Source organism: Mustela putorius, unplaced genomic scaffold (genome assembly GCF_011764305.1).
Source record: "Mustela putorius furo isolate JIRA1106 unplaced genomic scaffold, ASM1176430v1.1 tig00003858_pilon_pilon_pilon, whole genome shotgun sequence".
Classification (NCBI taxonomy): domain Eukaryota; kingdom Metazoa; phylum Chordata; class Mammalia; order Carnivora; family Mustelidae; genus Mustela; species Mustela putorius.
The window spans coordinates 8,474,863-8,489,313 of NW_025422010.1; the positions used below are offsets into that span (position 1 = coordinate 8,474,863).

Sequence of the window (14,451 nt, forward strand, 5' to 3'; positions counted from 1 at the left end):
TGTGATTTCAGTATTAGCAACAGTATATTTCCCTCATGCTTACATACACGAGTAAGCAGGCAGACAAAGCAAAAATTTCTAAACATGTAAGGAACGAAGACAAACAATTTAATCTATATATTATCAGTCAATTAATACAGTTGGACTCTTTCAAAGTAACCGCTGGTAGTAAAATAATCTGACCACATTTGATACAGCAATTAAAAGAATAGAAATTAGGTCTCCTATACAATCAGAGCATCTCCCGATGTGTAAAGCAGTTAAAAGCCCATGTATACTTTATTTTGCAGATACTGCCCAGACTACAAGCTACCCCAAAACCAACCTTTGCATAATGCATTTTGTAAAATGCCTACCTAAAAATACATTGTATTTCATAATATTACCAATACAGGGGGAGGGTTCTAACCCAAAACACTAAAACCAAATATACATGAGACTATTCAACAGTAGCCTGTGATACAATCTTAGGATAAGAAATTTCACATACATCTATTAAATAGCATCTTGTGTTCATAATTTCAGTCATGTCAAATTAGACTATTTTTTTTTCTACAAAGTTACCAAAAAAGACACTAAGCTAGAGTCAGGAGAGCAGATCTTCCTGTTCCAGCTCTACCTCTACCTGTAAAACACAGGACAAGTTCCCTTAATTCTCAGAAAGGCCTCAGATTCCTGAACTATTAAAAAAGGGGGCTGAAATAAATGAGTTCTAAGGAGCATTCCCATAAAACAGGATTCTGGTAAATTTTTGAAAACTCAAAATTTTCAAAAAAATTTTAGCTATGAAATATCAAGCCTTGATACTTATCATCAATAATGCTGACTTTTATAGAGAGCTTTAAGCCAAGGAATTACTGATTTTGCATTTATGGGACAAAATGCAAGATATTTTTTCAACATGCTTTTCCAGTTATCAGAAAGGGAGGGAAATTTTACGACGACTGTAAAGCATTGGAACAACAGTGAAAACACTACTTGTAATAGCATGCTAGTCATGGATAGGCATTACTTGTTTGCTTTTAGGAACTTTTGTGCACAAGGCAAGAGGTTTTATAAGATACCACAGAATACAATGACACACTACATGTGGCCTGACAAACTCAAAACACAGTCAAAATGAACTTTAAGGAGTATTTCACTTGTTTATAAAATGTATACAGAGACCTGGGCCTAACACACTTCACCGCATCAAGTCCCAAAGTCTAGTTTCCCTTTCAGAAAGAAGTGCATCTTTTACAAAACTAACACCTATTTTCAGGAATCAAGAGTCACTTACACTGGACTGCCCTTAGTAGAAAAACTGAATATACTGTCTCTGATTCCAAAGTTTTCTATGCTAGTACAAGTGAAATAAATGAAGACATAAGACCAAGTGCCAGAAAGAATCAGACCTCAAAATGCGTATTTATACTGAAAATGTTTCACATTAATAGGTAGATCTGCAAAGGATAAAGTCATTTTCCACAAAGAAAATTCCTAAGACTTACTAATTCCAAATTTCCATAATAGAAATTTACTTTGAATGTCAGATTGAGCAGGAAAAACACCTACTTTTAAACTATTATTAGGAAATGTTCTAAAATAAAAGTTCTTAGGCTGGTTAAAAAGCACTGGACTAGAACCAAGGAGAGTAAGTCTTCCTTGAGAATATACTAGAAGAATCAAATGCAACAGAGCCATAAGGCATACATATAAATGGACTAAAATTATAGTCTTTGTATTCTCATGGGATTTCTTTATATTATCTTGAGGACAAACTGTGATTTTCCAAAATATCAAAAGTAGCTTAAAATTTTATCAATCCCTTTCCTTAAGAGAATGAGGATTTTTAACTATAAATACTGTAACATATGAAAGGGTTTCAATGCAAAATAAAATTATGCATCAAAAATTTCAAATTACCATTCAGTGGACTCCCTGGAACCCCCGCCTAATGACACGACACACAAACAAGCTATCGAGCAAGAATCTGTTAACAGTTTTATTTTTTTTTTTATGTTAAATACCATGGGACAGGATTGTAAGGATGAAAAACTCAGTCAACTGCCTCACAAGGGATAAGAAAAATTCTGCCATGATATTAGCAAAGGTAAAGGAGAAAATTTACACTGTAAGAGGCACCATTTCCCCACAGAATACCTCTTGGCATTTCCTGAATGAGTGGGATTAGCAATCTAAATAAATCATATTTCAAGAGGAAACAGCAACAGATAAAATTTAAAGGGATTATTAAAATAACATTTACAAGACTCTGAACAATTCTTGAACTCTTATTAAAACCACAAAGAAAGAACAATTCTTTATTTATGAATTTCATAAAGGACTGAATGTGCAACTGACATCTGCTAGTGATGATCTGGTAATATACAATTTGTCCAGGAGCCGAACAGTTTGTTTTATTGTGTTTTCTAACCGTAAGAGATCATTAAAGGCAAAGCCTATATGACGCTGTACACACAAAAAAAAATGGTCACCGTGGGCCATACTACCAATGAAATGGTAGGTAAACAAATCTTTTTCTGGTCAAGAGAAAAAAAAAGAAATAGCACTCTGCATGCTTCACTCTACAAGATGAACTTCCCTAGAAAGAACCCGATGAAAATGGCTGCAATTACGACAAGAAGGGAAGGAAGAGGACTGGCGACATTATCTCTGAAGGATGCAGCTGAGGTTGATCCAGGTTTATCCGAATGTGCTACCTTTCTGAGCCTTAAGCCTTCATCCTGAAAAAAATATATGCACAAAAAAGTTTTAAAAACAAATATGCATACAGTCAAACTGTCAAGCTACAGCTCTATGGCCAGAAAGCAGATCAGCATGCACATGGCTGCAGTGGGAACAGGGATTAACTGCTAACCAGCATTAAGATAACTTTCTAGGCTGATGGAAACATTCAAACACTGGAGTCTAGTAATGGCTGCACAAGTCTACAAATTTACTAAAAATGACTGAATTGTACACTCACAATGGGTGCTTCAATGGAATATAAATTATACCTCAATAATGTCGATTCTAAAAACGAGAGCTGAAAAATGTACTCCTAAAAAAGTGAAAAATTGGATATGGATATAGTGACACAGAAGGGGTAAATGTCACTAAACTATATTAAGTAAGGAAGAGCTCTATGCATGCACTTATTTCCGTGGTGGCCCGTGGTATCTTTACACTGTTACCAAAGACCACCAGGAGCAAAGCTGTGGTCCAACAGGGTTATGGACACACTGCAACCAGTGTGCCCACACAGCACGAGCACAGGGAGTATCAGGCCGAAGGAAAAGAACAGGAATTTTACAGGATCTGGAAAAAAGGGGAATTTCAGGATAAAATTTAAAAAGCAAGCGTATTGATGAGTTCAAAGCAGGAGGTCCATGTGTGGAAGGGTCAGCACTGGGTCTTGACTACAAAGGAGATGCCTAATCCTACTTCTTCAGAAAAACAACAAACTACAACAGCTATAGAATGTTGTATACAGAAACTAGCCCCCCCACCCCCCCACCCCCCATCAGAGGCTATGCCCCTGGACTGGAAAGGGACGCTGCTTCTCTGTGTCAGTGACTCAGATCCTCTAGACAAGAGTGAGCTGCTGCTCAGTTCTTACCAGTATGATTTCACACAGCAAAGTTTCTGACAATGTGATTTTACGGGACAAAGTTTCTCAGTAAGAAAGCAATAGTCACTCAAAATAGAAGGTTGTTATGACACTTTACCAGTCTCAGTGTGATCCTGGGGGAAATACTGATACCTATTACCTAGGCAACTGGCTTTACCTATGTCCAACATCCCAACCAGATGAATGACAGGACAGATTTTTACTTCCTTAGTGCAAGCTCATTTTTATTTTCTCACACTGATTTCTCTAGTATGCTTCTAATGCCAAATGAATTAAAGAATCCACCTCAGGTCTTATTTTTTTATTTCCAATTACTGGATTTTCTGAGGGTTGGTGGGGTTTTTTAGTCTCATTTTCCATTAGTCCTATGTGAAGGAAAAATTATTCTCAATCCCATCGAGAACTTTAAACAATACTCCTAGTGATTCTGATTTGCTGGGTCTGGAGAGGACCCGTATTTTTAAAAAGCTCACTAGGAGATTCAGATGAACAGTCTGAATTAAGAAACACGGGACTAAAGGAATAAAAAGGAACAGTGAATTTATGATGGGTCTTGTGCATGAAATGTTAATAAAGCACCTGAAATTGATCCTATAGGCCAATGGCCTTCAAGGTTCTTTTGTTTTTGTCTTGTAAACAGCAAAACACTCTTTCAAATAATATCTCCTACAAAACATCAGCCAATAAATAAAAAGGAGATACCAGCACCCAAATCTCACCTCTCTCCCTGTCCACTCTTCCTATATTCCAGCCCTGCCCTACTTACATCATTCCTACCATTTCCACTTCTCCCTCTCCTGCCAAGAAACAAACAGTGGTTTTTTGTCATGCTAAGAAGCCCATCTTTATCAAAGAACAGAACTGTGCCATGAAAGTCATGGTAGATAAAGTAGAAGTAACAAAAAGAGCATCCTTAAAAATCTATGGTGTATGGATATTAGTGTGAAATGAAGATAATCTTTCCACTATCCCAAGAGGTGCTGAGGGCCTCTGAGGGGTACTGTGAAATAGGAAGAGATAAACAATTTTTTCAACACAGATCAACTCAAGATACAGTACCTGTGATTCAGAGTATATGTAGTTTCTATATACATTTAACAGATGGAAGAATCAAATGTAGATTAAGCCCCTTAATTTAGGTTATTTACTCATGTATATTTTTGTATCATCTACTTTGACGGCACTTTAAAGGTATTCGGGTCTTGAAATAATTACTGTCAAGACAAATTATTAATAAACCCCACACGTATTCAATTAGTCCTCATTCACCAGTTCATCCATTTATTCACCCAAATGTATGAATGACTACTATACGCATGTACTATGAATGCAAAGATGAATGAGCACAGGTCCCTGCCTCTAAAGAACTACCGCCCACTAGAGGGAGAAAGACCTCGAACAGACAGGAGCAGTTAAGATGACAGAGGTTTCATGGAAACTAAGGAGAGAGCATTCCAAAACCATATTTCTTTTCTTCTGGGAGGCGAGAGCCCTAGAAAAGGTTATATTGAAAAGATGACAAGAACCAAGGAACCAAGAGACAATCATATATGTATAATGGGTTTATAAGGGTAGGAATGGGATTTCACAGCGATCCAGTCAGAAGGAAGAACTCAAACTAAAGCAAAAAAAGAGATCATTAACAGAGAGACCTCTTCAGGATACTCTAGTCCAAAACTGTCCAATATAAAAATAAGCTTCCAATGTGAGCCACCCATTTACTTTGAAATTTTCTAATAACACATTAAAAGGTAAAAAGAAAATGGTAAAATTAATTCTAATAATAAAATTCAATCCAATATAACCAAAATATTATTTCAATATGTAATAATACAAAAAAAAGTATTTTTTTTGTACTGAGTCTAAGCAATCAATCGGGTGTTTTGCACTCACAATACATGTCACTTCAAACTTACATTTCAAGTGCTCAACAGCCACGTATGTCCCTACGCTATATAGGATAGCACCATTTAAGGCAAGACATATGACTAGGGCACAAAATGTAAAGGCTATAAAAATGTAAAAAACAAGAGAGGAAGCTAGCAATGCCACCAGCTAGATCACAAAAAACTAGGGCATCTACTAGGAAAGGAACTTGCAGGCAAAGAGAAGCCTTTGTAAAACTAGAGGCAACAGTGGGGAGCAACAGCTAAGACATAATAAAATTAGGGAAAACGAGAACTGACCATGGGTAAATTTTAAAAACTGATAGATAACATGGCCTAATAATATTCACACATCTTATGCCTTCATTTAAATCAACTTATCTTCAAAAACAACTTACTCTCAGGTGTCGATTTTCTTCTGATAGTTTCATCATTTCTCCCTGAAGTCTTTTACATTCTTCCATGAGTTTCCTTGTTTCGGTATCGTTGAGTGAAACACTATGTGGTTTTGGCATGGGTCCATCTTGTTTAGAGGCATTCAGTGGAACAGTTTTGCTAGGTTCCAGATCATTCTGTATTACAAAGATAGTGGCACTTTTTTAACTGACCAAATCTCCTTTAGATTTTAAACAAATTCAAGTTGAAACTCCATACCCTTCTTTTCCAAAAAATCATTTAAATAGAAATTCTGAGGTTGTGATTTCATTAATAAGAACTTTTTAAAACTACCCAAGGTTACAGTCATCTGTGAACAATTTTGGCAGGACTAAATCAATAAAGGTCAGAAAGAGAAGTCAAAAAAAGCACCCCACTCCCTCTACTCCCAAAACCCTTCACACTTACCTCTACCATAGCACTTATCATATATCATACAATAATGTATTTCTGACGTTCTTTCCTACAGTATTTCAAATTCTGGGAAAGCAACAGTCATTCCTTTCTGTATTTATGGTTTGTGGATATAGGTGTGCTAAAAATCAGTGCCAAAACCCAGCACTTTGGCCAAGAGTAGTTATTCAATGAAAGTATGCTGAATGACGCCAACCAAAATCCAAATATGATGGTCATTTTCAGTGCTCTGATTCTGTAATTCAAATGAGATTCTGTGGGGGTAGGGGGATATTATAGTAATAATTCCAATGATATTATAAGACTACCTAAGAAAAACTTAAAACCTAACTTCTACTAATGGGAAAAATACCCAGGATATAAACATAGAAGGGAAATAATAAACATAAACATATCATGGTTTTAAAAAAAAAAAAAAAAGGAGGTGGTAAGGGAGTTAATTACATGTTCTTCAACTCATACATAAATAATTCTTTCAAATCACCAACACTGTTTGCTTTAATTCATGAAATTCCATAGAGAATCATGGTAATACTTGGACCCTTTTAAAATTGTGAGCCCTAAAACTGCAATTCTTACCAATACCCATCCAATATAGATAAATATCTAGGGCAGTGCCTAAGTAAGTGTCCCAGGGCCTGTGGTCTAAAGTGCTTCAATGTCCTTACCTGAATGTCATTTATACCAGCACCTACACCTTAATAGTATTAGTGCAACAAGTCATCTCTTCAACTAAAAATTTACTTGCTAGAAATTTAATGCTATTTTTAACTGCTTTATTCAGATATAAACTTCTAACAAAAACATTTCCAAAATCAACCTCATGGCATTCCACAGTACTCAATAATGGGTTACACATCTACCACACCATCTCAAGTCCCAAATTTATATTAAGTGTAAATAACTGTTAGTTCAAGGGGCAAAACTAGTACCTCTTATGAACGGAATGTGATTTCATCACCATGCTTACACCCATGTAAAAACGGTAATGTTATAATGAGGTTCTAATGTACAACACTACACTATTTGACTGTCAACATTCAGATTTTTTCATTTTTCTTCAGAAGCTTCTCAGCTGTGAAGAGTTTTAAGAAGCCTGCTTCTAATTTCTTTCTCTGAGTTGTCCTCTTACTAGCTTTCTTGTTCTTCACCCTATCTTCCCCTATTCTGAGCAATTCCATCTCTATCCGTAAAAATCTGTTTCAAATATATTTTGCTCTCCATTAATATTCTTTCTTAATCCTTCTCTTAACAGTAATTAGAATTCATTTCAAAATGATTTTTCAAGTGTGCTCCAATCAGACCTAGAACAAGCCAAATTTGTAAAAAGAGAGCAGCTCACGGTCTTTCTCTATAAAGATGAAAGCAGCAGTCAACAATATGGCAACTAAGGAATCCTCAGGTTCTGCTTATGAAATTGGAAAAAATATATACTCAAAACGAGAAAGCTGACTAAAAAATCAAGAGGCGATACATGAGGCCAACAAGTGAAGATAAAAAAAACAAAAATGAAAAATCAAACTCCTCACAATTAGCTTATTTTTAAATGAACTCTTGAAATTCCAGAAAATTCAGAATTATCAGAGGGAAACTACCCATCTCATCAACCCAACCCAAGTGTTATTTATGTATTACTTTCAATATTTTCTCATATGCACATTTTATAAAATCAGCATACACTAACATTTTCTTCTTTATCCATTTGTATGTTCATCTTTTAATTATCATTTTAAGTGACATGGTATGTCATTAAATATTCTATTCTGTGTGTAAACAAAACTACTTAACAATCTCACTCTTTTTAGACATTTCATGGGTAGCTTCCCACTCTTTGGGATTTTAAATAACATGTCAACAAATATTCTTATGGTTGACAGAATTAGATTTTTCTTTTTCACTGAAATTTTTCTTAATGTTATATTTTTTATAACAAAAAGGAAATGTCATAACCAATTTGTGAAGCATAAACATAAATAAAGGCTAGAATGCAAAAGATACAGTGAAGCTTAAAAACACATTTCAACAGTGAGTCAAGCAAACATGAAACAAGTTACTTGGGAGTACACTTCTGTCAAGTACTATTTAGGCTCCCTACAAACCAGCCAACATACATAGAAGATGCAATGAAATCTAATTTATTTGTGTATATTTAAAGTATAAGCATATATAACCTAACTTAACTGGGGGATAAAAGAGGGAGTTCGGCAGGGGGCTGAGTCATGCATATAGTAACCATCTGAAAAGTCTGAAGGGAACACTAAGGCTGCTGGGACTTTAAATGCATACTTCCATTCAGGAGCTCCGTTACTGAGGTTTGGCTCCAGGAAAACAGCTCCTTCTTGAGAGCTGCTTTAGCCTGGTCCAGAAAGAGGAAAGCAGTTGTTCTGAGAACCATGAAATAAGCAAACTGGAGGGATTCAACATGCTGTGACTCTTAAGAAAGTGATGAATAGTAACACTGTATTACATTAAATTTACACTGCAACTAGAGTAAATGGGAAGGTCAAGGCCACAATATCAATACAAAAAAATATTTCACAACTTGTACATTTTCCACTATTTTATATTATTTAGCCTATCTGCAATAATCCTTTTCCATCCATAAACTGAACTTACTTCTTTATTCTTCTTTAACAACCATCAGAATTTCAATTCCAATATTCTAAATTATCCCTGTTGGGGGTAATTAGGAAACAGAGCAAGGGATTGAAAACAGAAGGGACAAAGCAAAATGTAAGGCAAAACAGGTTTTTGCAATAATGTCTTGTGAAGGACAAGCCTTGAGCTAAGGAACAGAAGTATGAGGCTACATTCCTGTGACTATAATGAGTAAAGGATATAAATGAACATGAAGGCAGAGCAGCACCTGGTTAGCTCAGTCAGTGGAGCATACTACTCTTGATCTTAAGTCTGTGAGTTCAAGCCCCACATTGGGTGGTAACTCAAAAATAAAATCTTCAAAAAAGATGTTTTAAAGTCTATAAAGGAAATTATGACTAAAACTAAGGGCTGCGGCATGAAATTGTTATAGGCATAATTAAGGCCTTGACCTGGGAAGAGATAGTATTTGAAAAACAAGGTTACTAGAGACTTCATTTCACTCTTAAAAAACCAATTTACTGTTTCTGTAGAATCATGAGTCCCAGAAATAAGTAACTAAAATGAAAGTATCAGACATTTAGATAAAGATCAAATTTTTTTAACCCTCAGTTACATATTCTCTGGAACACTAAATCAAAGTATAAGCAAACTGTTCAAACTGTAGGGTTCCTCAAGTATATAGTAAGCAAAAAAATGGTAAAGGGAATCATACAGCACCCATTACACCACCCAGAAGTCATTACTGACAGGCTGTCATCTTAAGTGAATGTTAAGCACACACATGTACACGCATGTGCACATGCATGCACATGCATATGCACTCACAAGTTCAACTATGACATAAGACCTTTAGAGTTTAACCACATATTCTCCTACCCTGGGGCACTGTAAATAATAATTATAGTTAAAGAGGGGTTACCATTATCTGTGTTTGATAACAAAATAATAATTCCATTTATCTTTTTTAAAATATATATGAACAAATACTTGCCTGGAGATCAATGTTTGCCAGCTCCTACCTTTATTGCTATACCTGCTACTCTATTCAAATAAGCTCTTAACTCCTTTTTTAAAGAATGCTCCCAAAATCCCAATGACAGAAAAAAATCATACCAACTTCATAATGTTCACTCTTAATTTGTCCTGCTCACTGCTGAGATTTTTAAGTGCTCAATTTGCTTTTTTAGAACAGAGAATAGTGTCTGTGCCTGATTTTTAAGTGATCTGTGTTCTACTGTATTTTTTAAACACAGCTGAAAATTTCAATTCTATCTACTTCATATAATATACTCATAATATATGTGCTAGGTAAACTACATTAATATAACCAGTAACACTAGAAAACTCCTATAGCTGTTAGCTCCCTAAAACAAACCTTCTGCTTCTCCTGTTTGAACACACTGAGTCCCCTGGGATCATTCTTCGTATTAAAACTGCCAGTTGTTGGAACTGTGTTGTTGATGCTGCTTATTGAAGTGACAGCTGGAGAAGTCCCTGGTGGAGTTATACCCTGAGATGGCATGGGAAACATATTCTCAGATTCACATCAAACTGATTTCTCCTGCATGTACTGGGAATGACTAACATAGAAATCATTAGGCTCTTAGACATTCACATTTTATTCTATAAAAATATATTATATATAAGATATAACACTAATAATAACTATGTTAAAGCAAAAAGTACAAAAGTTTTCATAGCTTTTTATATTATTTCCCAAACAATATGCACTATGGTCAATTTGCATTATGCTAATTAATGTATAAATCTTATTAAATTTATGCTCACCTCATGCTGTCCTAAAATGAACATGTTCTAATTCTGTAGCTCTAATTTCTGTTGCTAATCAATGCTTGTCAATATCTAAAAGCAAGCACTTCATATTTTCTTACCTTTGGTAATACTCAACCTGAACAATTTTAAGTTAAATGAATTTTTCTCTCTTGAGATTCAACAAATACATTACTTTATAAGCCTCTCCTATACTCAACAACACCCACCCCCAAATGCAGACACACACCCACACACACACCACACACACACCACACACACAGACACCCTTTCCCAGGACCAATAAACTTAAAGATGCATGTAACATTCTAGTGTATCAGTTTCTCCATAGTTCTCTTCCTATCTTCGCAAATTCCTTTAATACAGGTGAAAATAATTGGATACCAAAATGTTGATACACCCTTTAAAATAACACTTAGTGATATTCAGGTCAATGTATATAAACTATGAGAACTCCATTTCACTTAATAAGGCACTGTCCCCAATCTGCTCCTTGTCTCAACACAAAACAATGCATATATTTAATCATAAAGGTTCTTTGTATACATAAGACCACTGAAATTCCTTGTTGACAACCCATCAATTAAGATAAATTGGTATTTTTTTCCTAGAAAATATGTCATCAACACACATTAGGATGGAGGGCATAAATGAAATGCAATATATTTTAAGAAATATGGAAAATTTCAAGTAGAACCAGAGGCCTCAAAATAAACCCAAAAAAAAATTTTTTTTAATTGAACACAAAGAATTAAACAGGTGATAAAACACCATAAAATAACAAGTTAATTAAAACCACATTCAATCCTGGAAAAAAACACTACCACTAAATACACATTAGATTTCATAATACAGAGTTGATAGTAACTAAAAAGAGCTAATAATTCCAAGAATACAACTTTGCAAAAATAGAGCAGTCAACACTTCAGTATCATCTGCCTCCAGCTCTCAACAGCCTAGGGAACACGCTGAGCGGCACTTGTTACTAGTGCTGAACACAACTCAACTGAAGACTCTATGGGCCATTAATTTACTGACATATATCCAAAGATCTGCTGCTTCCCTAGGACAAGAGTGACCGCGAATTTTAGTATGCTTAAGAACAGTATTAGTTAATGTTTGCTGTCTTGGAATAATTATTAATAGTACCTCCATTTATTTAAAAAGGGGGGGGCTCCTGGAATCCTAGATCACTCCATCTATGATGCAAATCAAAGAATTATTTCCCAAAAAGAGCCCGCTCTAATGACGATTCAAAATGTTAGAACTGTTTTGAAAAAAAAAGATTTCTTTAAATTATAAAAATTTTAAAAGAACTCAACCACTATACTTCTAGACCTGGCATCCTTTTTACCCTGACAACCAAAAACTTCAATGTTTTCTTTATATGTTCAGTATCAAGGTCCTGAAAACTTGAAGAATCAACAAAATAGTAACATATCCTTTTCTACAGTTCTTAAGAACATGTAAATACCTCAACACTAACAGCATACCTAAAAAGATCCAGAACCTCAAATAGGTTAAGATACACTTACCTAATGTAATTGAATTACACGCCTATCTACTCCTTTTGTGGGGAAGATGGGTAAAGGAGGACCTGGGAGCAGGAGTGAGAGAGTGGGATGGGGTGGTTAACATAAGCCCAATTTCTCTCAACACAAACATTATACCTAATAAACGTAAGAATGACAAAATAACATTACTCAATCCTAAATAAATTAATGAATCTAAACTAGTTTCTCAGTTTTGACCGTATTGATGTTTGGGGCAGATAATTCTTTATTGTGAGGGTTGTCTTACCCACTGCCAGTGCTGAGCAATATCCCTGGCCTCTACCAACCAGATGCCTTTAGAACCTCTCCCTCCTAGTTGTCACAACCAAAAATGTCCCCAGACGTTTACAAATGTACCCTCAAGGGCAAAATTACCCCTGGTTGAGAACCACTCATTCACACACTGCACACCAATGACCACTAACTTCACCAAAAAAACAAAAAGAAACAAAACAAAACAAAAAAAACCCGAACATCATATATTGAAAAGAATTTATCACCACCTACAAAGCAGTCTTGCCTCTCCCCTGCCTCCAGTGAAAATAAATCAAAATCTAATCAAACTTCTAGATCCAACTTTAGAATATACCAAAACAAGAAAAATTAAATGACACCACAAGGATGTAATCAGCAAATCTAGTCTACAGGGAAAGTCTACAGGACAAACTTAGTTTCTTCAATAAAAATCTGAAAGAGAAAAACAAGGAATCTATAGATTATGTGGACTTTATTCTGATCTCAATTCAAACGAACTGCAAAAAAAATCTTTCAATGACATCTGTGAGACAAATTTGAATCTGCCTACATAGTTTGATATTAATATTATAAGCTTTTAAAAGCTTGTTGGCAAGGATGCAGAGAAAGGGGAACCCTCTTACACTGTTGGTAGGAATGCAAAGTGCTACTGCCACTCTGGAAAACAGTACAGAGGTTCCTCAGAAAGTTAAAAATAGAGCTACCCTATGACCCAGCAATTGCACTACTGGGTATTTACCCTAAAGATACAAATGTAGTGATTCAAAAGGGCACATGCACCCCAATGTTCATAGCAGCAATGTCCACAATAGCCAAACAATAAAAAGAGCCCAGATGTCTATCGATAGATGAATGGATAAAGAAGATGTGGTGTATACACACACACACACACACACACACACACAAATGGACTATTACTCAGTCATCAAAAAAATAAAATAAAATAAAATCTTGCCATTTGCAACAACATGGATGGAACTAGAGGGTATTATGCTGAGCAAAATACGTCAATCAGAGAAAGACAATTATATGATTTCATTCATATGTGGCATTTAAGAAACAAAACAGAGGAGCACTGAGGAAGGGAAGGAAAAGTAAAACCAAATGCAATCAGAGAGAGGGACAAACTAAAAGAGACTATTAACCACAGGCAACAAACTGAAGGTTGCTGGAGGGAAGAAGGGATAGACAGACGGGGCAACTGAGTGATGGGCATGAAGAGCACATGGTGGAATGAGCACTTGGTGTTATATAAACTGATGATTCACTGAAATCTGCCTCTCAAACTAATGATACACCATATGCTAATTAATTGAATGTAAATTAAAAATAAAAGGCTTAATTATAGTATTGTCAGTAATTTTTTCCTTTTTTCAAAGTTCTTATCTTTGAGCAATATATATCAAAACAATTCCAGATAAAATTCTATCTTGTTTTGCCTTACAACAATAAGTGAGATGAAAAGTGAGGGGGCTGGTTAGATGAATTAAGATTAACCATAAACTGATCATTATTAAAACTGGTCATGGGTTCACAGGAGTTCACTGTACTTTCCTAAGTGTTTAAACAGAAAATTTTTTTAAAAAATCATTATCTTTTTTATTATATGTTTATAAAAAATAAAAATTTTTTTAAAAATCATTATCTTTAACACTTATTCCTTACCATTTAATCAGATAGTAACTACACCACAAGCCCAAGTAGTTCAATTAACAGAAATACACTCTGTAACTCGTTCATCTAGGCTCAGAATCAGTCTCTGGTGTACTCTGAAATTATACTGAACAGACTTTGGCTTCCTAATAATACTTTCTCTGAAAAGATTCCAGGGCCAAACTATTTCTGCTCATGCTCCATGGTATAGGACTCCAGAAACTCCATTCAGTATTTATTCAAGCCCTTC

The 14,451-nt window shown here is 35.2% G+C and overlaps 1 protein-coding gene across 2 annotated transcripts in view; it reads right to left on the reverse strand.

Annotated features, from left to right (window-relative positions):
- Positions 1 to 1,958: 1,958 nt before the first annotated feature.
- The window catches only part of VAPA (VAMP associated protein A), a 39,704-nt gene continuing 27,211 nt past the window's right edge, over positions 1,959 to 14,451 (reverse strand). Inside the window, exons 5-7 of one of the 2 annotated variants that reach the window (XM_004742701.3) lie at positions 10,325 to 10,459; positions 5,898 to 6,071; positions 1,959 to 2,726 (exon numbers count right to left, since the gene is read on the reverse strand). In XM_004742701.3, the coding sequence (XP_004742758.1) occupies positions 2,568 to 2,726; positions 5,898 to 6,071; positions 10,325 to 10,459 (468 nt within the window). In that variant the 3' untranslated portion in view covers positions 1,959 to 2,567. The remainder of the gene's footprint in view (positions 2,727 to 5,897; positions 6,072 to 10,324; positions 10,460 to 14,451) is intronic. The other variant, XM_004742702.3, reaches the window with a different exon arrangement.